The sequence below is a fragment of the Colossoma macropomum genome, unplaced genomic scaffold, assembly GCF_904425465.1.
Source record: "Colossoma macropomum unplaced genomic scaffold, Colossoma_macropomum, whole genome shotgun sequence".
Taxonomy (NCBI): Eukaryota; Metazoa; Chordata; class Actinopteri; order Characiformes; family Serrasalmidae; genus Colossoma; species Colossoma macropomum.
Genome location: NW_023494787.1, coordinates 27,894,617 through 27,919,125, shown reverse-complemented (window position 1 = coordinate 27,919,125; position 24,509 = coordinate 27,894,617). Strand labels below are relative to the sequence as shown.

The 24,509-nt window shown below is 38.2% G+C and overlaps 1 protein-coding gene across 1 annotated transcript; it reads right to left on the bottom strand.

The window, feature by feature from the left end:
- Positions 1-200: 200 nt before the first annotated feature.
- Positions 201-23,853, bottom strand: snx8a (sorting nexin 8a). Its single transcript, XM_036566750.1, has 13 exons — positions 23,731-23,853; positions 21,437-21,564; positions 21,036-21,165; positions 19,594-19,784; positions 15,555-15,675; positions 15,134-15,270; positions 10,966-11,046; positions 10,696-10,856; positions 8,123-8,252; positions 7,972-8,040; positions 6,060-6,209; positions 4,610-4,759; positions 201-1,860 (listed from the first exon to the last, which is right to left on the bottom strand). Exons 1-13 carry the CDS (start codon positions 23,765-23,767, stop codon positions 1,768-1,770), a joined length of 1,578 nt encoding a protein of 525 aa, XP_036422643.1. The 5' UTR covers positions 23,768-23,853; the 3' UTR covers positions 201-1,767.
- Between the last annotated feature and the right edge of the window lie 656 nt (positions 23,854-24,509).

Genomic DNA, 24,509 nt, shown 5'->3' with positions numbered 1-24,509 from the left:
TCCTCAATACTGCTTCTGTCCCTCAAAATGATACCACACAGGTCAGAATGTTAACAAAAGTATGAATGTTTTCATTATTATTGTTATTATTATAAATAATATAAACATTATAAATAAATATATTATTGTTGTGCTGTACCAAGACTAATGAGAATATTAGTATTCGTACCCCTTCATGCAAAAACATGCAAAACACAAAGTTACAACACTGAAGCAATTTATTGCTTTATTGTTCATTAGCAAAAAATACATATATTAAGACATATATCAAGTGTAAGCACAGAAGCAGCCAAGAAATGTGTATTACATCTCTCAGTGACCCCACTCCATGCCTTAAACAAGATATAAATCTTGTAATTTGCCCATAATGCCAGTAGAGGGCAATCTATGGTGTAGTTGATCCAAAACGATATTGTTAATACAATCTGTTTGCAAAAGAGTAGTTATGTAATCAAAAATATTCTTCATATAAAATGAATGTGCTACAAAGCAAATAGATATTGAATCTATGCAGAAAAACTGATGATCTGTTGCTGATGCTTTTATGGAAGAATCATGATATTGGATTATAACATAGTGTGGCACTAATGGTCTGTGTTATATATTATATAGATTCACAACTATAGAATCTGTTTCTCTGCTTTAGTGAACTATGTAGACTCATGAATTACAACAAATTGTAAGTTAACAACATTTCCAACATTTAACACCCATAATTTTAGTCTAATTGTCCTTCATATTTCAACCTGAGGTGTATTCATTTCAAATCTAAGGAATTTAGGCATGTCTTCATAATATGAGATGTGAGAACAGTTCTTTGGTTCATCAATTCCTTTAATTTCACTACTATTATCCACATTAATATGCAAATAGACTTTGAGTTGAGACTCGTACTCTAGCTTTGGGCTCAGGCTTAGCAACTACAAATACTTCACAGTCTAGTATGAGTTAGAAGAACTGGTAGCTAACATATCAGATATAAAACTAATTTCCTTTATCTTAGCTTCTTAAAAGTCCCTTCAAAGGGGGTCGACTATAAAATTTGAAACCGAGAACTGCAAAAATATGAATATATGATGCTCTGGTTTAACCAGCTTCATAAAGGAAAGACTATAACAGTAATATTGTCATAATGTGCCACTGTTTCTAGATTTTTACCCCCAGATCTCTTGCAAGTGTAGTCTGGGGTAATTCTTGAGTAACCAATGTCTTTTATGTGGACACTAGAAGTACTCATTGCAGCAACACTGCCCTCCTCTGGCTGTAAGCGTGAATATCTTATCATACAGTATTTTCAGCATACTGCATGGATAATATTGCACCTATAACACCAAATGTGTTATCAGTATGATGCTGTACAATGTAAAGCATAATTCTTGCTTTGTGATAAGAAAATTACATATCTGCCAGCATCCTTAGCTCCATATTGACATTTGTAGCATATAGTACTCTAAGCAATAGCCAATATCTCTGTTGTCATTTAAGATGCCATTTCATGACTATAATTTCCACCAAATATATTATCAGTTCAGCTCTGTGTGAAGCTCAGCATGAAGCACTGAAAGAATCAAAAAGTCCTCGGCACACATGCTACAAATCCTTGTGGAAATGAGTACAAAAACAGAGAGGAGTAGTTCTCTTCCATCTGTATGAAATGCATAGTAGTGTTTTTTGGAAGTTACATAAAAGAAGGGAAATTGCCCAAGGTGCTTCTGGCAGTCCAAGCAGGGTTGTGTTTGCCACTTCACCCTCCTCAAAGCCTTCTGCCTATTTTGGAGTGAGGGGAGGAGACTGGAGTCCATTATTGCCAGTGAAAAGACCACTCAGCTTGGAGTGAAGGTTGTTCCAAACCTGGCCCATCTAGGAGGAGACAGACAAGGTTAAGAGCCAAAACACACACAAATGTAACTGAACTTGTACTAGTTGGAACATATGGAAAGCCACTTTATGGAAAGCTTATGTTTATGTTAGCAGGCAAACTTTTTGGCTGGAGAGTCAATGATAGAAAAGCTTAATCTTTAGGTCATGCGTGTCCAAATCTATTCACAAACGTCCAGTGTAGCTGCAGGTTTTCGTTCCAAACAGGCAGTTGAACACCTCATTCCACTTGTTTAATCAGTCAGTCTCAGTCAAAAGATTCTATCTGCTTCTGCTTTGTCGGCCCTGCTTTGCCGGCCCTTTGCCACACCCACTTTAGGTGAAAACCTAAATATTTCCCAAGAGAGGAGTCAAGATCCTCTAACTGATCTAAATGATCTTTAGTATTGCAAAAGAATGTCTGAAAAAAATTACCAAAATTTAAAGCAGTATCATAAAAATACTCCTCTGTCTCTCCAAAGGGTCTCCTGTTTTTCATGGAAACCACAGACAATGATCAAAAGTAGCCATCTGAGTGCAACGTATCTGAATCAAGTGGGGGGAAAAGCAGGGAGGGGCTTATGCATAGACTCTTGTTCAAATGACTGATAATTTTTTGGTAGTCCCTTAAAATTCTATGGGTTGTGATTTGGGTGGTTAATTTTGTTAAAGGACCAGCGTGACAAAACCAATCTGGGTAGTATATAATTAGAGCCCTCTCTTTGACAAAAGTACCAACCTATTACACTAAATCTTGACCTCAGCATTTAAAATCGTATTGAATCTGAAAATGCATACATTGTTACTTCCCTACAAAATACATATTCACAGTGCCTAATATGTTTATCAATCATGGCAATGGGTTCAGCTTTAAATGAAGTCCAGCTCTCAGCAGTGCAGAGACTAGAGTCAAAATCCCCACAATATTTTCTTTGGGAAAACTGTAGTCAGCTCTTCTGCAAAAACCATGGGAAAACATTATTTTTGAATTAAATGACAGTTAAAGTCTTGCTTAATGATATTTTGATCATCTAAGGATGCCCTTGATCCAAGGAAAACATTTTACTGGCTAAACGTTTACTTTAAAAAATGTCATTAGCAACTAATAATGAAAACTGTGTAATATAATACTTACATCATAGAACAGAGCAAACACTATGGTAAGTTGCCCTGTGTGACTCAGTCTGAGGCTGATGCTGTTAGGTCCACAATGTACTGTATATTTCTCAGTATGGTTCATTTTTCCACTTTAATCATATTAACATTTGCACAAGGCATTAATCTGCGGCTGGTACACAGCCAGACATTTACCTGGCATTAGTATGCAAAGCGCATGTCGCGTAACAAAAAAATGCGACTTAAAGACGAATGTAAATGCTTGCAATGTGCAAACAATTCAGAATATGGTCTGATAGGCTATCTGGAGGAGGCACATTGTGTTCTGATGTCAGATGAGTATGAAATATAATGGGTACTTTGGGTAAACACTGGATAGGTTTACATATCGTTGCTGTCCAAAGAAAAACAAGTATCTCCAAAATAGGAATTTTACAGGAGAGGGCAAAAACACTCTTACCTTTCAATGTAAGTCAATATAAAGAGATTTTATTCCAAGTAATTTTAGAGCATTTCTATTGGTCCATGCATTATGAAATGTTCACACAGTGTGAATGACAGCTGGTGTGTTGAAATGATGTAGAAAAATAAAAATCGATTAAAATGGAGATACTTGGTTTTCTTTGGACGACGATATATTAGATATTTTATATAAAATATTAGATATTTGATATTATTAAAATGGTCCGAACCAGGGAAAAGTGTGATTTACTCAGGAAGTGATCAATGTGCATACATTTTAATGGCAAATGAATACACAGTTTTTTTATGTGCACATATTAAGAGTTCACACAGCACAGAGGAAATTAATCTTGTATTTTCAAGCCATTCTAGAGATAGAATGACAGGTCATGTGACTTTCAGACAAGGTAAATGCCTTTCTTAATAACAGGGCATCATGAGAGCTGCTGCAAAACTCTAGAAAGTAAAAACTGCATATTAATTGAGAAAAGTATGTACTTTGAAATATTTTGCCAAAGAATTCACTATTCAGCTCCCCATGTTTTATTGTTATTATTATTAGAGAAATTAGCATCATCACTTAGGCAGTATGGCCAAAAATTTATGTTACTGTATAATTAAGATTGCTGACAGTATATATATATATATATATATATATATATATATATATATATATCAGTATAGTGTATTTATGTATATATTCTGGGATGTCCCTTCACTTTCAATAAGAACAGAGAAACAGATGTCAATAATGTTTTCTAACCCTAATGAGAAAAAGGCAGGTGCATGTAAAGTATTTGCAGAGCCTCTTGGCTTGTAGCCCAAGACTGTGGCGTTGCCTTAAGCAGCTGACATGTTCATGATACATTGTATTGTACTGCATTGTTGAAAATTCAACAAAGTTTTTTTAAAAACTCCAAGCGAGGGGCTATTGTCCATATGAGGCTAACCCCAAAAGACCGGCTGGCACTCTCTTCTCCCCCTAGGACTCATTAAACTTGTTTCATTTTAATTTCTGCTCCTTTGACAACAAACTGGACTAGTTTACCTCTCAGTCTGCAACTCACTACATGGGAATTAGTGTGTTTTGCACTGTATGTATGTCACATTATCTGTGTTTGTTCATGGAATACCGGTATAACAGTAACCACTGTTTTCTCACAGCGGTCCTCACCTCTCTGTGCCCCTGCACTTGGGAGTTGATGAAGGCCCCCAGGATGTGCGAGGTGATGGGAAGGTAAGTGAAAATGAGCTGGCTCTCCTGGTGCAGGCAGAACAGCGAGAAGTAGTTGCGAAGCTCCATTGTCTGAATGGCATTCTCCTGCTGCAGGGAGCAAGGATGCAGAGAGAGGTCACATTGAGGTCACTGAGAAAGACCCCCTCCCATCCTACCCTCTGTGTCATGTCCCAGCATGGTGAATGATGACTGAGTAGGGAAAGCTCGTAAAAGCGATGTTCCCTCGTTTAACGAGCCACTCAGTGGATCACAGCACATTATGAGGAGGTTAAGACTTAATGCGGCTGAATGTTTTGGCATTATGGTGAGATATCAATCAACAGCTGGAAGCAAGAAACTGCCACTTTTATTCGTTCTCTTTTCATTGTCTCCTCATTTACTCTGGAGGCTTTTTCTGTAAAAGCAACATGTCGTTAAGGAGTAAGAAGGGGCTTCATAATAACTTGCTTCATAGATGTTGGAACAGGCTGCATTCTAGTAATTACTCAGATTACTATTACAAACAAAATAATAAACTTTCAATAAAATATAATACTACTCCTCCAATTACAGCATGACACAAAAGATCTGAGTGCCTTGTTCACCAGTACAGCTGGGATTATAGTAACTGTACTATAACTGAACTGTATAGTAACTTACTGTTTGAATAATAAGCTATGTGTATTTACAGTACTGTGCAAAAATCAGAGACCATCTTAAGGAGATATTTCTGAGGAGACTAGATACAAAATATTGACAAAAATGGGCAACATTTTTGTATAGTTAGTTATTACTGTGGATGAATATATAACAGTCCCCTTTTTAATGACATGTACCTTTTAGAATTATCCTCACAGTCAGATTAGGATTTTCTACTGTTTTTTAAAAATCATTCCATGTCACCAAAGGACTACATTAAATAGGGCCTCAGATTTGTGCTCAGGCATGCTCAGAAAACATACCAAAGTAAATAAAAAATCAGATATGCATATTAATGTTTTAACATTTTATGTATTATTTTTCCCCCCAAATTGGCAAACGAACAAAATGTACAGAAGTGTGTTCTGTATAGAGGATGTGTTAACTTATTTTCACTTTTTTTTTTACAAATTTTTTACAAATGACCAGTCCAAACGTCTGCATACAACTGTACTAGCCAACACTGAACAGTATTACTTAATGAAAAATCCTGTTTCAAATGTAAGCACAGTTCCAGCTCCTCTACAATGAATATGCAAAGAAGTCTTGTTTAGGGGCTTGGGTTTCATATTTAATGGCTGAATCAACAACGACCCACCTAACATCCTTTAACTGACAACTGTGGGCCTTTAAGAAGAAAAGTAAACGTATGAAAAAAGTACCTCTCTGTTGTCTTCATTCATGTGTGTCTGTGTGGGAGAAGGTTTACCTGGACAATGCGGGACTCCAGTTGCTCTACAGACACTTGTTCTTTTGGCTGCACGGTTGCACTCATCATCTGCCTCTTCATCACGCTGTACTTCTGCAGTGCTTTCTGGTGCTCGTGCAGAACGCCTTTCTCGTGCCGCTCACACAAGTCCTGCCAGGGTAACATGTTTATTTTTATTCTTAAATGCATGCAGTCCGAGCAGTCTGCACATTTAAAATGCATCACTCTAGCACAGTGGTCCAAAAGCATGCACATGGAAAAAAATTCTAAATTGCATTTTTATAAAAAAATATATATATATATATTTTGCTAATATTTAAAACTTAACTGGATTTGCCATCTCATGGTAACATGTCATTTTATGCAGGGTGCCCTTCAGAGCCATGAGGCTGCTAGAAAACAGTTGCTAAGTTAAACCAGTAAGTTAGAGTAGCCTCAATCAATCAACAGCTCTTAGTGCTAAATAAAAGCAAAAATGAAGTTATTTAGTAAATTATAATAAGAAAGTTTATAATAGTTTTGAAATATTATGAGTATTATTAGCATTATTACATCTTTCGCTATCATAATTACGATCTAATCGCTCATGATAATAAGATACTATTTCAGAAATCTGAAATACTAAGACATTATGTCATTAGAGAAAATACTAATAGTCATGCGCTCAATAGAAATGTGTGGCATAACTGAAATAACAACAATTTATTTTATGTAGTTATCAGACAGCATCTCATGAAAACTCATAATTATGTGATTTTAAATTATAATTATGAGAAACTTTTTCATTATTTTGACTTACTACACAAAATGGCTTAATTTAGACAATATAAGACAATATATTCAATGATTATGTCTGAAAATGACTGGCAGATACTACAAACATTCAAAATGCTGTTATACTGTATACAAATGCGTCTGATGAGTCTCGTGATGAGATGAGTTTATGGATAATTATGGATGTCATGTTCTCCAGGCCAAAGAAGTAAAGGACAATCCAGATTGTTACCAGCGTACAGGTCAAGAGTGAGGTTCTGTCATGGTGGGGGTATTAGTGGTTAACTTGCACATCTATGAAAGCGCCATTAATTTTGAAATATATGTACACATTTTGGAGAAACACATGCTGCCTTTCATACGCTATATTTTTCAGGGAAGTTCAAGCTTATTTCAACATGACAACGCCAAGAAACATTCTGTACGTGTTACAACAGCATGGCTGTGTAATCAGAGAGTGTGGGTGCTAGACTAGCCAGGCTGTCTCTTATTGAAAACATGTGGCATATTATGAAGTGCAAAATATGCCAATGAAGTTGTCACACCTCCCTCTGGCTCTGTAGTTTCAGACACTTTCCTCACTGATCTTTTCCCAGAATCCCTAAAGAGATCATGTGATGCTTATGTCACAGCCATCATCCAATCATCCTTTCCTATCCTCCAGATCATCACCAGAAGACTATTCTGTTTACACCTGTACCCAGCTCTATATACAATCCTGTTTCCAAAAAAGTTGGGGCGGTGTGCAAAATGTGAATAAAAACAGGATGGAATGATGTTCAAATCAATTGAACTACTACTATTAAATTGAAAACAGTATAAGACAAAATTTTTTATTAGCATTTCACATACTGTCCCAAACTTTCTGGAATGGGGTTTGTAAAATAAATAGATTCCAATTTTAATTAATGATAAAAACGCCCAGTGCTTACCAGATGAGGACATGGTTGAGGTTGTGTCTGTTGTAAAAATTCCCTGTGTACCAGTGTTCTAGCTGGCTTAAGTTCAGTACATGCAGAGCTGTATTCCACACATGCTGCCATTTACAATGCCCCATTGGCCCTTTTTTATTTCTTATTGTTCCATTTGTACGCAAAGTGAACAGGTCTGGTCGTGCTATCATTTTAAACCCACTTACTCTGTATGACTGCAGCAAATCCAAAAAGAGATTCAGTTTTTCCACCACGTCATCTTCTTCTCTTCTTCCCTGTAGAAAAAAAAACACACATATAAGGGCCTTGCAGTAGCTCTGCTCTGCATATGAGCAGTTCGAATGAATGAGTCTGTACCTGTTCAGCAGCTTTTTCTGCCAGCAGGGAGAATTCTGCAGACAGGCCACGGAGAGAGTGTCTCAGATCCCCCCACATGCTTTTTGAAGAGTCCAGGACAGGCACGGGTGAAGCATCGGAACCCAGGGCACTGGAGCAGGGCGTTAAAAGAAAGTAAATCAATACTGGGATCCATGGTGAAAGAGAAAACTTACAGGCAAGCTAATTTAAGCCATAACATAAAAACACAAAATGTCCAAATGAAATGAATACAAATGTCCTCTTACCGCAAATGTAGTTGATTAGCCAAGGCATGTTTGGTGTCTGAAATTTGCTTATTTAGTTTTGGGGTGAAGCTACAAGGTGAATATAGCTTGCAGTGGCAATTCTAAATCCTCAACAGAATTTGTCTTCAAAATAAAATGGACACAAGTGTGTCGCATAGCTAAAAACAGTAGTAGTAGCTGAAGCCTGAGTTCTGTCCACCATTTTGTCAGGTTTTACAGACAGCAGTATGTCATACAGTCAGTGACCACTAGAGTTGGGAAATATGACGATATTTCACTGGTAACGTAAAACATTTTGTTGTCCTGATAATATGCTTTTCTGAGCATTTTGTGGATATTGACCATGCTTAAAGAACACTGACCAACTGCATGTTTCATTAAACAGAGAGCAAAATTAGGCTTGTTAAGTTGCATTTAGAGCACTACAGGATATGAAAAGCCAAACCAAAATTCCCTAGAATACTTTTTAAATGTAGTATTACTAGTGCAGGGGTCGGCAATATGCGGGTCCAGAGCCGCATGCAGCTCTTCTACTGGCCTGTTGCGGCTCCACAGTAGATTTTTAGGTAAAAATAAAATAATCTTCCTTTGCAGTAAAAATAAAGCTCTGCTGATCATTCTAACACAGTTTTAACAATAAGCGGTCTTAAACGCTGGAGTTAATGTATAACTGCTAATTCACCATAATTCACCAACCTTTAACCCTGAAGATCGGTCTAGCTAGTAGCTAACAAGGCAAAGAGAAATATTTAACATGAATAATTTGGAGACGGTCGGACTTATTTGCGTTCATGAGCAGTCAGTTGGTTTCCTGATATGTTTAATCTGCATCGAGAAACTGTCAAACACTAAAAAATCGTGATGCTAAAGCTAGCTTCTCGTTCGAATTTTCCCGTTCCACCTTAAATGGTGCAGCAGTTACATTCTGGCACCTCAGGCACCATTTAAGGTGGAACGGGAAAATTAGACCATGAAGCTGGAGAATGACAAGCTGACTTCAGCCTCGTACAAAATGCGAACACTGGGAGACATTTTACTGCCGGAGATGTGAGAAAAGCGGCTATATCTGAGCTAAAGCTTAAAGCAGAGCAAGTCTGTGTTTTTTTGTTTATATTTTTTAGCCTACACTAGGATGTTAGAACATGCTGAGACATAATTACAGCCAAAATGGTAAAATGTTACTTCAATAAATCAATTCCCAAGGTGGTCTGATTTTTGTTAACAAGACAAAATGGCTCTTCTTAACATTTGGGTGGCCGACCCCTGTACTAGTGCATTGTGTTTGTGTCAAAATATCACAAAAATGATCATACTGCCCAGTTTTAGTAACTACGTAAGTAAGTCTATTTGAAATTTATAAACAATTTGCTGTGGTTTGAGGCAAGTGGAGTTGCTAATTGCTACTTGGTGGGCTATAAGATTCTGTTGTTCATTGGCTTTGTTAGCCTCGTAGCGCCAGTGCAGAACTAAAGAATCAAATTCTGGACACCGATCGACTACATTTGGGGTGAAGAGAAAATTGTGTAACTTGTGTTTTGTTGCCAAAACATTTCTTTAAAAGATAACTTTAAAGCTAAAAATGACAAAATATGCTTTGCAGAGCAAAGTCACAATATTTTGAAGATGCATTTGAAATATTTTGATAAACATGCAACATTTCAAGAATATCCTGAGAAGTAAAAAGTGAAACTTTGAAACTATGAAGCTAAAAACTGCACAAAAAGTAACACTTCCTTTATATCTGTGTTCTTCCTTCTGGACAATGATACAACCTCCCCAAGTTTCTCACAAGTCTACAGCAGTAGAGTAAAAGGGGAAGTAGCTGGTAATATTCAAAGATATTTTAAAACATACAAAGCTGAACTTGTTCTAAAGACTTAAAGGGAAATTCCACTGTTTTTCCAAAAGTTCTGCATAATTAAATCACTGAGATGTAAGCAAAGTCATTCAGAGTGGTTTGATATGAAATACTCCATTCTAGAGAAACTTATAGAGTCAGAGTTGTTTACAGTACTGAAAGGAACCAGACATATTAAGAGTTTAATGCCCCTAAAGGCTCCCTCACAAAAGGTTACTGCATTATATGGCTGCGAATGTGCTAAGTGCTGCCCAAGACATTGTATTCTGATAGTTTTGAGATAAGATTTTGGCTTAAAATATATTTCTTCACAATCTATTTATGGCAGAATATATTTATTGTAAATATAGTAGCCACACACTTAGTGATATAATAAATCACTTCAGATCAGAATAAAAATAGATAATTGTGCCTGAGTATGTGCGTATGTGGAGGTAGGGGTGGTATACCTTATCTCCTTCCCAAACATTAGTAGATCTGTGGCATTATCCTTCGAGCGCTCTGCCATTCTCTCTGCTCGGTCCCGCAACTTCTGGAAGCTGTTGTGAATGTTTCTGATCAGCTCTCTGCTCACAGAGAAGCGAGACTGGATGTCTGCAGGGAGGTATTCCTATAGAACAGACAAACACAACTACAGTTAACGTATTAGAACACTGAATACTTGTTTAGCTCTAATAACTGTAAAAGGCTGAAGCTCTGAAGAAGAAGCAGATTCGAACCTTGGCTTGTGTTGCATATCTACACGTCATAAACTCGTCCCCCATTTTCTTAAAAGCGTCACGTAGCTTGGTTTGGACATCCTGTGATAAATGAACAAATGGACAAATAATGCTCATCTGGATAAGAATGTGTCTACTTCCCCTGTCTGTTATAGCATCACTTAAAAAGGCTTGCTTCATTTAGCATCATCAACAAAGACAGGAGCAAATTACACCCTGCTTTTTTGTATTGGCTCTGTATTGGTGCGTTACTGTAGACTTAATTTAAGGTAATAGCTTGTCCATATTGTGTGCACCATATTAGCTTTACAGGCCTTTTTATACATAGCCTTCCCATTTTTGCTGATTGTATAAACCCATTTCCAAAAAAGTTGTGATGCTGTGCAAAATGTGAATAAAAACAGAATGCAATGATGTTCAAATCATTTAAACCCTGTATTTATTTGAAAATAGTCAAGATATCAAATGTTCCATGGCCATGCAGTGATTTCCACTACAGAATCGTGTCTGTTTTTAATGCAGTGCCACCTGAGGGCCCGAAGATCATGGCCAGACATTATTGGTTTTCAGTCTTGTCCCTTGCAGGCAGAAATTTCTCTGGATTCTCTGAAATTTTTAATGATATTATGTACCGTAGATGATCACATCCCCTAGTTTTTTGCTGTTTTACGTACAGAAACGTTAGTGGTTAGTTACTGATCTGTTGCCAGTTAATGTAATTAGCTGTGAGACATTCCACCCAGTATTTTTTTAGCATCACACAACAACCAGTCTTTTGTTACCCCTGTCCCAACTTTTTTGAAACAAGTTGCTGGCATGAAATTCAAAACAGGCACATATTTTTCAAAAAACAATCAACTTTCTCTGTATCAAATTTCATATGTTGCTTTTGTACTAATTTTGATTAAATATTGAGTTTAAATGATTTGCACATCATTGTATTGGTTTTTATTTACATTTTGACAGTGTCCCAACTTTTTTGGAAACGATGTACTTGTATGTACTTGGACAGCTGGCTGCTCAGTTGTTTCTTGGCAAGCCATGTGTTATCATTAGTTCATCCACAAGAGAATAAGGAAATGATGTAGAGTTGGTTCTAGATGTGGCATTAGCACCTGGAGTCTGTTGCTGTTGTCTCTCATCATGAGGACCAAAAACCGTCAATACCAGTAAGGCAGGCCAGCATGAGACTTAAAAATCAGAATAAATTTACTCTCATTCATTCAGCACACACAATAATATGCATTTTGACTCATGAGACAACAAAAGTTGATGCAAACTGATGCGAAGTACTTAAATAAATGAATCAAGAGACAAAACAAAACATTAGGTAGATCTGTTTTTGGTTATTAATTTGAAGTTCTTTGATATTATTACCAATATAAATAAAAAAAAAAAGCTCAATGTAATTTTAAATAGCCTAATATGCCTATAGAACATCCTTCCACATCTACATCTATAACCCCTTTAGATAATGAATTCCTGACAATGAGCAGCCAGTTATGCAACTGTCAAACTGACAAAAAAGGCTAGGATATCTTGGAAAACTAGCTACATAACTGCTACTGATGAATTCTTGCTGTAAACTGTTACTAATGTGTTAGCTGGCACTGTTTCATTTTGAGAAGTACAGCTAGGCTTTGGACCTCAGGCTGCACAAGCTGTGTATGTGTGCGTCTCTCTCAGTTGGTAATGTCACTGAGGTCTACAAAGGAGCCAATCAATGTCACTTTAAAATGACAAGAGGTTTGTTGGAGCAGCATTTTTTTTATGCTGAGCCATGGAAGTTTATTTCTAGGAGGTTACATAACCAAGATCATGAAAGATTCACAAATATACAGAACTTTTAGACCAAGTACCAAACATGGGGGCAGATATTTTCCTGTTTTTTTGCTCCGTAGTGCATATAAGATTTGGTTAATGCCTTTTAGTACAGAATTTCCTCACATCAGGCGTGTCAAATAAACATTACCTACATTGTTAAAAAGTAAGAATGAACTGGTGAACTTAGAAACAGCAAACAACTTGGCAGACCACTAAAGACCACAGGGGACCAAAGAATGCTTGCAAACATGACCATACTGAACAGATCACGAACACTATTCAGGACCTGAATAGTGCTGGTCATACACTAACATTACCTCACCAAGCTACTGGAAAGAATGGAAAGGGCAGGTTACGGTTTGCTGACAAGTACAAAAAAGCCTGTTGAGCAAGATAAGTTTTGAAGTGTACAGAAGCAGGTTAACTGCTCAGAACTATCAATATGCCCCAACACCTACTGAAACATGCTTCACTGCAGCAGGACAGTGACTAGAATCATGCTGCTAAAGCAATAACAGAGTTTTTCAGGGCCAAAAAGTGGAATGTTAATTGGCTTGGTCAGCCAACATTTGACTTGAACCCCACCAAGAATGCATTACACTCTACTGAAGACTGAAGGCAAAATGCCAGAAAATAAGCAGGAACTGAAAATGGCTGTATTACAGATCTGGCAAAACGTCACCAGGGAAAATACCGAGAATTCAGTGATGACTGTGTGCCACAAACGTCAGGCAGTCATCATGTGCAAAAACACTGAACATGAGTTGATTATCCTCACACTGAACATTCTGCACTTTCACCTCAAAGCCACTGAGTGTGTTTTACATGCCACCAATAATATGATCATGATCTGAGTCATCCAGCAGTTGTCCAATTTTTTAAATAGCCATGTAAAAACAGCATACTTTGATTTCTTAGATGAGAATGAACCACTATCAGATTTCTAGAATTTCAATAAAGTCAACTGGATTGTAGCTCAGTATTCATCTTATTCAGCACCATGTAAAAAGAAAATTGCGGCAAGAAGTTTGGATTTTATGTCACATGCTACTTCTTTGTTGAGTTTATTGGCGAACTGCTTGGCAATCTTAGAGGTGCTTAGCAAAAGACAAAAAATCTGAAAGAAATCTGACTATTGAGTAACTTATACAGATGAAGAGATTTCACATTTCCAATTTAGAAGTGCCTGTAAAAATGCAGAACAAATACCTGGTGTTTCATTTTAAACATTTGTTTGTTTATTATGCACTGGAAGTGACTGAGCCACGTTAGAAAATCCCCTCTCACACTAATTTCTGCCAGAGGAGCTGGAGGGCTGGAGTGGTGTAAAACATGCCACCACTGGACTCTGGAGCAGTGGAAACATGTTCTCTGGAGTGATGACTCATGATTACTATCTGGCAGTCTGATGGACAAATATGAGTTTGGAGGAGAACGCTACCTACCTGAATGAATTGTGCCCACAGTCAAATTTGGTGGAGGAGAGATAATGATCTGGGGCGGTTTTTCAGAGTCTGGGCTCGGCCTCTTAGTTCCAGTGAAAGGGTAATGTTAATGCTACAGCATGCAAAGATATTTTAGACAATTACATGATTCCAACTTTGTGGTAACAGTTTGGGGAAGGACTTTTCCTGTTCCAGCAAGACTTTGCTCCTGTGCACAAAACGAGCTCCATAAAGACATGGTTTGATGAGTGTGGCCTGCACAGAGCCCTCACTTCCCCCACTAACTGAACAGGCACAAATTCTCACAGACACACTCCAAAATCCTGGGGAAAGTCTTCCCAGAAAATTGGAGGCTGTTATAGCTGCAAACAGGGTGTCAACTCCATATTAATGCCCATGTTTTTGAAATGGGGTGTTCAACAAGCCCATACAAGTGTAATGGTCAGGTGTCCACATACTTTCATATAGTGGAGCTTAAATCTTATAATGGTAAAACATTTTACCTAAAGGCCAGAAAAGCACACTTGTGTTCAACCAGTCTCACTTAGCAAGCTGTCATATTATCAGTGTCATGTCATGTGACATTTCACCCAAGAAAATGTCATGACATAACCTAATAAATGCCACCTGACACAGATGTTATATCAACTTAACAACAAAGTTGGCAATAACTATGACAAATGATTGCCATCATTTCCAAATGTTTATATAAATGTTTATGTAGGTCTGTGTCAGTTACCATGAAGGGTTTATGTAGGTGTCATGTATATTGTTTTACTTAAAAAAGTTATTATTAACATTAACAGCCTTATTAACATGACCTACAGTGTTACCATAATTATTCACGGTTTAGCTATCTGAGCTGCCTCATACGTGGAAGTATAGAAAAACAGACAAACCGAGCCATTGAAAGTGAGAAAGGTCTTCACTAGCTCATCCTCAGAGAAGAAAGGATGCCTTCCCACAAGGTTCAGGAACCTGCCCAAACCACGCCGCCGTCCCTCAATGAACTCTCGCTCTGACACTGAGGCCAAGACTGCAGAACAGAGGAGGAGAACCACGATTCAACTTCACCCTCAACAAGAACCTTTAAATATCACTCAAACATAGCAAAACTGAGATACAAGGAAAGTACAGAAATACTGTTTTTCATGCTAGAAATACGCACTGATAGTTGTGTTTCTGTGAGCTGCCCAAAAAGAGCTGTGTCAAACCACAGCCAATGCCAATGACTACAAAACACTATAATCTACAGCTGTAATTGCAGGCCATCGACCTCTCATGTTTTTACAGCATGCAATACACACTACAGCGTCCTACCTCCCTTGAGTACTCTTTTGGGTGGTAAGGCAGGCACCATCCTGTAGGCATATCTCTGCAGCAAAAGTTCGTGGAAGACGTCAAAGTCACTGTACCGCCGATAGACTGAAATTCTGAAGCGCTGAAAATAAACACATAAACAAATTAGCAATAAACTGGCAAAAACAAAGTTTTCAAGTGCAGCTTTTAATGCAAATATGCAGTCAATGAAACATGAAATCTATATAAATTTCATAAGAATAATAAGTGCAAAACTTGTCTACATGCACCTTCTCCCAGAATGTGAACTGTAATAAACAGATGTCTGTTGTCATTTGCATATGATAATCACTGGCTCTGGCAGACTTATTCCATTAAAGAATAGTTTGGATTTCACAATTTCCTCCAGCCAGGTGTACACTTCACTATTTTAAGCCCTATTTTATCCCCAATTTGTGGTGATGTGAGAGGGAAAACAGTTCAGTCTTTAGGCTTTCAATCTAGCTCCAGACAAAGCTGAACAATTTCAGCAAAATATCTAATTGCAATTTTTCTGACCAATTTTGCGATTTAAATTGTGAATATTTTCTATAAACTGAGGTCCTGGCCTTTTTTGGCCAAAAAGCCCATCCTATCCTATTTCACTGGTGGGAGGCTTGAGAGCTGAATGTAGTGTGCCTGTGTTGTCAGAATACATGGATGTTTGATTGCTGATTAGTCTTACTCATCTACAGGCAGTGTATAAGCTCCATGTTACTAGGCTAAATTTCACCACTTAAAAATTGTTAAGACAACACTGTTGTTAAGATAGGCTATAATCAAAATTGCAGCTTCTGCACTCTTTCAAATTGCAATGTTGATATAAAAATGATTAATCTTTCAGCCTTAGCTCTGGAGTGATCAGAGGCCTACCGTTCTATTCAAACATTTAAACGAGTCCTGTAGCATGAGATGGTGAGGTATTTAACATTCAGGCAATAGCCAATGAGAGAGCTAGGAAAGAGAAAAAGGCAGAGGGGGTGGGCGATATGACAAAAATATAACATCTTGATACTTTAAGATACTGTATTTTCATGATACATTTTATTTATCATAAACTTTTGTGTTTCTGAGGTTGTAACCAGTTGTAACGTAGAACCAAATTTAAAGCTACACTATATAAGACCTTGGGATTTAGAGACCTCTCTGGTGGAAATGTGTAATAATCTACTATTGTCATCATATCTTCATCAGTATAATGTTGATTTTGCATTTGAAACCAAAACATCAAGCTGAACCTTCTTTATGAGTCTGTGTGTTTGACAATAATATGGAAAGACTTATGATGTGGTCCAAAAAACTCTGACCTGGTTACATAATATGGTGTAATTCATCACAACAGCCATAAATAGCGTCATACTGCCAACCCCTAGTGTCTGCTGAGGACCACAGGGAGAAGAGCTGCTTGTTGAACACTGATGTGCAAGTGACCAGAACTTCAATGCACTCCCTTTACAACTTCAAGTTAATTTGTCAGGCTGTAGCAAAATGCTTCTCCAGTTCTCACTGCATAACTGAATGATATCCATCTTTCTCATCCACATATTTATACCCTGGTCGTGTTCTCACTGTGCTTCTGTGTGTGCAAAAAATGAACAGTCTGGTCCAGTTTAGCTTAGATTATGTCACAGGACAATGGCAAAATGTGGGGTTTTGAGTACTTTGCCATAGATAAAACTCACTATCTGTAAGATATACTGTTTTTGTCTGTGTGGCCTTGTGACAAAATGACAAGACATTCTTCAAAAGACTGACACAAATGACTTTTACTACACACTTCTATTAAGTAAGAATAACACAGGCAGTTTACTTAAAGTCCATGTACTTACTGAATAATAAGATTTAGAATGTAATAAGTCTGAGAGTGTATGGGATTAATTATGGGATGCTCCCCATTTTTAATTTCTCGTTCGATTTTACAAGTCATGCAATGATGCCCAGAATATGGTCGATAAACCAAGACATATTTGGCGTCCGTAGTTTGCTTTATTAGTTTTGCAATAAAAATAATATGCTGCATAGCTATAAGCAGCAGCAGCAGCCATCTTTGATGTCTGAATATGATCTTGACTTCTATCCATGTTGATAGATAATAGACAGTCATGCAGTGTCAGCAAGTTTATTAAAAATTTCTAATCAACTTACAGTGTTACCTGGCTGTGTGAGTTTCATTTCTTGTTGATTACATTAGCCTTGCAGATTCAGTGCAAAACCAAAGAAACAAACTTTGGATACCAAACATATCTTGGCTGATCACGTACATTTGGGTTGGGGATAAAGCTGTTAAATATTTAGCCAAACTATTGCTTTAACTGGAGAACAAGACTGGAAACCTAGAATGCTGCATTTTTCCTGTAATGGCAACCCAAAGGAATTGTCTTTTGGATACTTACTGCATATTTTAGGGTGTAACTGTTCTTCACTGTGTATGTATGACTTATTTGGTTCTCTAAGCTCTACTAAAAGATGCCTTTCTTGTCTCTCTTAAGGCAAAGGTGTTTAAAAGCCTGCTGTAAAAACAAGAACATTCCACACAAAATCCATAATCCATTTCTAACCATGAAGACTGTTCAGAGGAATGTACCCAAAAACCCCCAGGCACTCTGTAACTGGGGGAAAAAAGAGGTAGCACTATATTAGCTGTGACATTTCAACTCATGTTTTTGTCAACTTTCTTCTTTACTGCCCCCTCCCCTCCCCCGACTGGCAAGAAAGGAAGTTCTGTAGTTCCAGCTAATGTGCACTGATTTACTTTCTCTGTTGTAGATAAACCAGCCACACTTGTCCAACAACTTGTCCATCCTTTAGTTAATAAGCCTTTAAAGGCTTTCCAACATTTTTTACATTTTAAAGACATGCTTACTTTAAAATGACTCATAAAACATCTCAAGGAAGGTACTGTCATGATAACTCAATAAACGTTATACTCGATTGAAACATTATCAATTAAAATTGGTGAATCTTGATGCAATGTGATATTACATATTTTAAATTCTCCTCCAGTACTGTTGAAACATCAAAGACCACGCTTCATTATTTCAGTTTCCTTCAAGTACAAGTTATTCATATTTTAGTGCCAGAAATAAAAGAGAAAACCTTTAACAGAAAATTACACAGAGTCTCAAGAACCGAATAAGAGTCCACCCTTTAACTTTATTACAGGTTCCGCTCTTTTCAGGAGACTTGCTTCAGGTTTTCGAAGAAATCTGCAGGGATATTTTTTCACACCTCCAAAGTTCAGTCTCAGAAGTTGGTTACATTTTCTGCTTCTGACAGTCCAAGTAATTCCAAACATGCTTAGTGATGTTGAGGTCTGGACTCTGGGGTAGTCATTTCATTGTTCTGAGAACACCAGCAACTTTTTTGTTTAATTTGACAAGCTTTCTTCTTTTTTGTGCATTTCCTTTCCCAATAATGGGGAACGGCTATGCATAATAGTAATCTGATGGTGACAGTTTTGGTAGTCTACCAGGTCTTGCACGGTTCCCATTTACTCTGTATGTTACAATCATTTTTAAACTGTCGTTTTGGAAACTTGTGTAAACTTATTTGTACTTATTACTTACCTATTTACTTCATTTCCTTTGACTTCCTCTTTTTTATGCCTTCCTTATTTGGATTATCTTATATCCAATCTCCTGTAAAATTTTGATTGGAAATCACCTAAATGAAGGGTGGTCTTTGACTTTTGTACAGTACTATAAGTGCCACTCTTACGGTAAGAAATTGAGCTTTTTGCCACAATGCTTTATGTATTTCTTAATTTTTTGGAAAAAAGGCTCTTTTAAGTCTTCCTAGTTTATCTTTTTTCCAGTAAGGTATGTGGAATCTTTGAAAAGCTGCACATGATTTATCATTGTTAAGCCCATTTTTATAATTTAGCCTTTTAAAAAAAAAACGTAATTACTTGATTAATCATCAAAACATTGCACATTACTTATATAATGGATGAGCATTTTTAATATAACTGATTACTACAATTGATTGTGATAGACATAATACAGGTTTTACCACCTCTCACCTGACTAGTGACTTGATACTCCACATGTTTGAGGAACAGGCCTTTCTTCTCTGGGATGAGCTCCACTTTTATGGTGTCCTTGCCCAGCAGGTTGGTCAGGGTCAGTGACAGGAGCAGAGGGTTCTCCTGAACTGGCTGCATCCTCAAGTTCTGCAGGTCCTTCGGCTCTCCAAGCTGGGGCTTAGGGAACTCTGTAGAAACACACAAACACCACACCCACACCCCGTTCTCTTTGTAACCAACAGAGAGGTGCTGATAAAGCACTATTCACTCAAGTATGACTGACAGAAATAACTACATGACACAGCAGGGAGTCATAAGGTCACATTTGATTAGTGTAGGCCATCAGAAAGCCTCCCAGATGCTGATTAATGCTGTATTTACTTATTTACTTTAACCCAGGATCCATGGCAGCCGTGGGACAGCATAAAATAATGGTTCAGAGGGCAAGAGAAGCAAGATGGGAAGTTGACTCTGCAAAAGTCCCAAAGAGGGCACAGGGTAAAGGTAAAAAAAGGCCTTTTCAATCTTGTACAAGCATCTGGTTTGTCTTGATTTCACCAGACTTCCCAATGGCTTTGAACCTCAAACCTAAAGATATTAAACTTAGAGAATAATTTATTTAAGATGCAGGAGCCAAACAACAGCCCGAGGCTGTACTTAGTGATGCAAAGCCTGATCTTCCATGCGCATTCCACGCAAACTCCGGGGTGGAGTAAAGCGGCATGTGACAGACGGGAAATCTCATGCTTCAGGAAGAAACATGACACATCAGCTTCACTTACACGCAGCTGAGCTGCCACACGGGCAGCACCTGAAATAACACTAGGGGCCCTAAAATTATGCATTTCTGAAACAGAGCTTCAACTTGAGGTTGCTGAGAAAGACAAAAAAGCCCATCATTCAGAAACAATGCCTGCTTTTAAAAACAAGAGGAAACTGTACTTAAAATCTTGTCCGACCGCAAGCACATAAATCAAAGCAGCCATTATAAATAGTAGAAGGCAGAGTCCAATATCAAATTCACAGCAAATCAAAACGGCCCGCAACATAATCACTGTGACGCTGAGAGTTCCACAAGGTGAGATGAGAGCACAGTCAGGCAAAGGCACAGAAAGTGCTGACATAGATGTTTGGCTGTTTTTTTTACTCAGAATTGGTGGAGGGGGGGCAGTGGAAGGGAGTGATTACACAACTTCAGATAAAAAAAAAAAACTTCATTTTTATGAATATCCGTATGAACTTTCTGGACACGTGGACAATGAAACATTTTCTGGATGCTGACTAGCAGAAAACTACGCTGCCAGAACAAGTTAGCAAGACACTACGGTACCACATGACATATTATATGGAGTAATTCATTTATGGCGGGTGACTGGGGCTATTGTCCATAAAATGCCATGCAGTTTTCTGCTGTAGAGGTGAAACGAGCTGCTGCTTACCTTGTATGCAGTTCTCCAGGAGTTTAGGACTTGGTTGCTTCCCTTGTTGAGCAAGTGCAATCAAAGCCAAGGCTTTATAGAAGGATACCTTGCTAAGGAAGCCATCGCCATGATCTATATGGTCTGTTATCTGGAATAAAGACAAAAGTGTCTCTGTTATCTGGAATAAGGATAAGTGTCAGAACCGTCCAAGCTACTGTAATGAACATTACAGCTTTCATACACATCCCACATCATGGCACAGAACTTCATGACATGTTCTAGAGAGTGTATGTAAATAAGAGAATGCATGAAGTTGAATTACTAAGTCTTCTCCAGAATTGCTAATATATTCTTTAGATACACAATAACATAAATAACAACCGTTGATCAGTTAATAGCTTTACTACTGCATAACCAACCTGGTTCTGTTGGTTTATCGAGAGATCGGTTCTGTTGAGAAGTCTGTGGAACACTTCGATTTGCACTCGTTCGTCGGTCCTACTGCTGATAGCTTGATGCACTTCCCGATAATACAGGGGGACAGATCCTGATATTGGGAGACAGACATTAAAAAATGAGTGACTTACTGCAATAACAGGCTCTATACCTGAGTACACATAACGCAGTCCTGGAGGGCCAGATTCCTGCATAGTTTGGTGACTTTCCTGCTCAAGCACAACTGATACAACTCAACAGCTAATTACCAGGTTTGACTGATGTGTTTGAGCAGGATAATCACCAAACTCCATCTCTCAGTTCCCACCCCTGATTTAATGGCACCGTGCAATACTGTGTTTAAATACTGTGTCTGTTACCATGAATACCTCTGTGGTAATTCATTACTGGACAAGACTGTACACTGCATTTATGACCATTCACTTAGCCAAAAGTGGGCAGGATTGTATATCTACACCACTGTGCACTTAGCTATTAACCCTGGGCATTTACCATATTATCTACTGTGAACGCAGTTAAATTACTGCCACTTTAAGATTTTAGACTTTTAGCTTTTGTATGATGTAATTTTGCATTTAATATTTATTTACTGAAAACATCTGTAAATCTGCTCCAAATGACATCTTATTGTAAATAATGAACCCTAATCTTAAAGGGGAACTTCATCAATTTTTCAAAATTTCTATCTAATTAAATGGATGTATTATGTAAAAAAAATGGATAATATGTAAACAAAGTCATTCAGAGTGGGGGCTGATATGAACAGCTCCGTTCTAGGGACACTTACTGAGAATTATTCAGATTTGGTGGTGATAGGAACCAAACGTCTGAAGAGTTATTACACAAAATGGGTCTACATACACTGCCTGATGTGTGAGACATTGTTTTTGGTCTAAAACATCTTGTTAATCCATGTATTTTAATCCATTTATGGCGGAAGGATACGTGCAGGGTGCTGTAAGGCAAAATAGTCCCAAAAGAAAACATATTATTTTCAGATTTTTCATTATTTTACCATCATCAGTGTTACATATGAAACTCAGAAGACATGTGCAGGTTCACTGGTGGTCTTGGACAGTAAATGAAATGGCTATATTAGTGTTGCAGACAGTGTGACCCCTGGTTCCTATCAGCACTACTGTAAAGAAATCTAAATCTCTACAACAAACCATTTCACACCAAACCACTCTGAATGACTCTCAACGATTGAATTATGCAAAATTTCTGAAAAATTGGCGGAATTCCCCTTTAATCTTAATGACACCCAATATATAACAGGAGTTACTTGCAGGAGTTAAAGTGAAACAGATGCTTAATTTCCAATAAAAACCACAAATAGAAAGTGTGTATTTGCCAGCCAAAGGCTACACCACACACAAGAATGACACCCAAAAGCTGTTTAGTCCACATGAACGTGTCCCAAGTTAACTAACCCAGTGTTGATAATGATTATCCTGAAGGCACACAGTTAACCGTCCTATGACGCCTGCTAAACCAAACCTCTGCACAGAAACAACAACTGTGTCACAGCGTAACGCTGAAGCTGCCTGTAAATCCGTCTGTGTTCTGTGCTGTGATCTCAGCTCTGGACCAGAACGTTCATCCCGATCCACGGTTACGCAACAGGTCCTGGATTTCTTGGTTTCGTGGCGCTCTCGCTGTGGGGACACTGTCTGTTGTCCCCTCCCGCGCTTCAATGCATCTTCACTGCCTGCATAGATCCCCACTGTGGAAACCCTGGCAACACGTATAGGCCGATGAGACCCTCGCAGAATGACAACCAGCAGGTCACTGTGGTAAACACAGCCGAGCCAGCCAGAACAAATTCTTTCTCGCAAACTCCTGGAACACCAGGACACACGCTTTGCCAATGCGTCACAGTCTCTCTGTACACCTCTCTCTATATTTTCTGGATTAATTACACTTCTTTCATATGAAGCCCAGTCTAGTCATCACTACCTTTAAATTTCAATGCCTATTGATCGCCAACATTCTTCAACAGGTGAAGCTATAGAAGCAACACAAACAGTGCAGTTTCCCCTCACTTTCCCAGCTGTATAACGGCTTTGTTACATTACAATAACAGTCGTATCTTCTTTTTTCGCCAGTTCAAGAACGACAATTATAGGTCGAACACGTTGCACTAAAACGACCAGAAAGTGTGCAGACGCCCTCGCGACCGAAAACGACCCCAACCCCAGCTCAAATCGCTCATGGCAAAACAATTTCCCCAAAACGAGCTCTTTTTACGAATTACCTTCATTTATCTCTCCTTCCATAGTCCAGGTTGTCATGTGAGTACATCGACACCTCCATGTGATTTCCTGAGGAAAAGCGAAAAAAAGCAGTTGGAGTTGGAACGAACGGCGGTTATTTTTCCCCCACCTTCATTCAGAAACGCCCCGCCCCCTCAGCCAGGATTGGCTAAGAGTGTTCCATCGCCTGCGTTGCGATTGGCTAGTACCATTAGCGTCCCCTCTCCAGCGCTAGGATTGGCTTACGCCAGCCAATCCAAGCCCAATCCCAGCCCTGACCGGAAAATGGGTGGGGAAAACAGTGTGTGGGCGGAGTCTCACGTCGCAGGGCAGAAGTTAAAGAAAACCCAGCTCGCCTCGTCACTGCGCGTGAAGAGCCTGGTGGTAGTTTCTCACCATCCTGTGCGCAGTTTCACATCTGTTTTTGAACGACTGACTGTGGTGCACTGATGTGGATTTGAAAGCAAGACGTCATAGGTGCAGAGAGGTAATACCACTCTGTGGTGTTATTACCGCGGCCAAACAATCAACGGCCTGTTCACGATGAAAAGGGGGATTTTTAAAAATTTCCAGGCCTCCTAAGCCTCCTTTACTTTAAGCTATTTTTAAAAGCTATAAAATAGTTTGTAGGATGAAAACACTTACGTTTGCTGTAATATTTTGCAATTGATTTGTAAATAGATATTTCCCTGGTTCATTATAATTACCTAGTCAATATTTTGTAATAATGTGCTTTTGCCAGGTTATTGTTTAAACAGGTGATATCCTATAAAAATAATCA

Bases quoted from the DNA above. Each gene is read 5' to 3' on its own strand.
- snx8a (XM_036566750.1), bottom strand. From the start codon at position 23,767: ATGACAACCTGGACTATGGAAGGAGAGATAAATGAAG. The intron at 21,565-23,730 runs GTAATTCGTAAA...TCCCAATATCAG, and splicing joins GGAAGGAGAGATAAATGAAG to GATCTGTCCCCCTGTATTAT. The intron at 21,166-21,436 runs GTTGGTTATGCA...TCTTTATTCCAG, and splicing joins CGATAAACCAACAGAACCAG to ATAACAGACCATATAGATCA.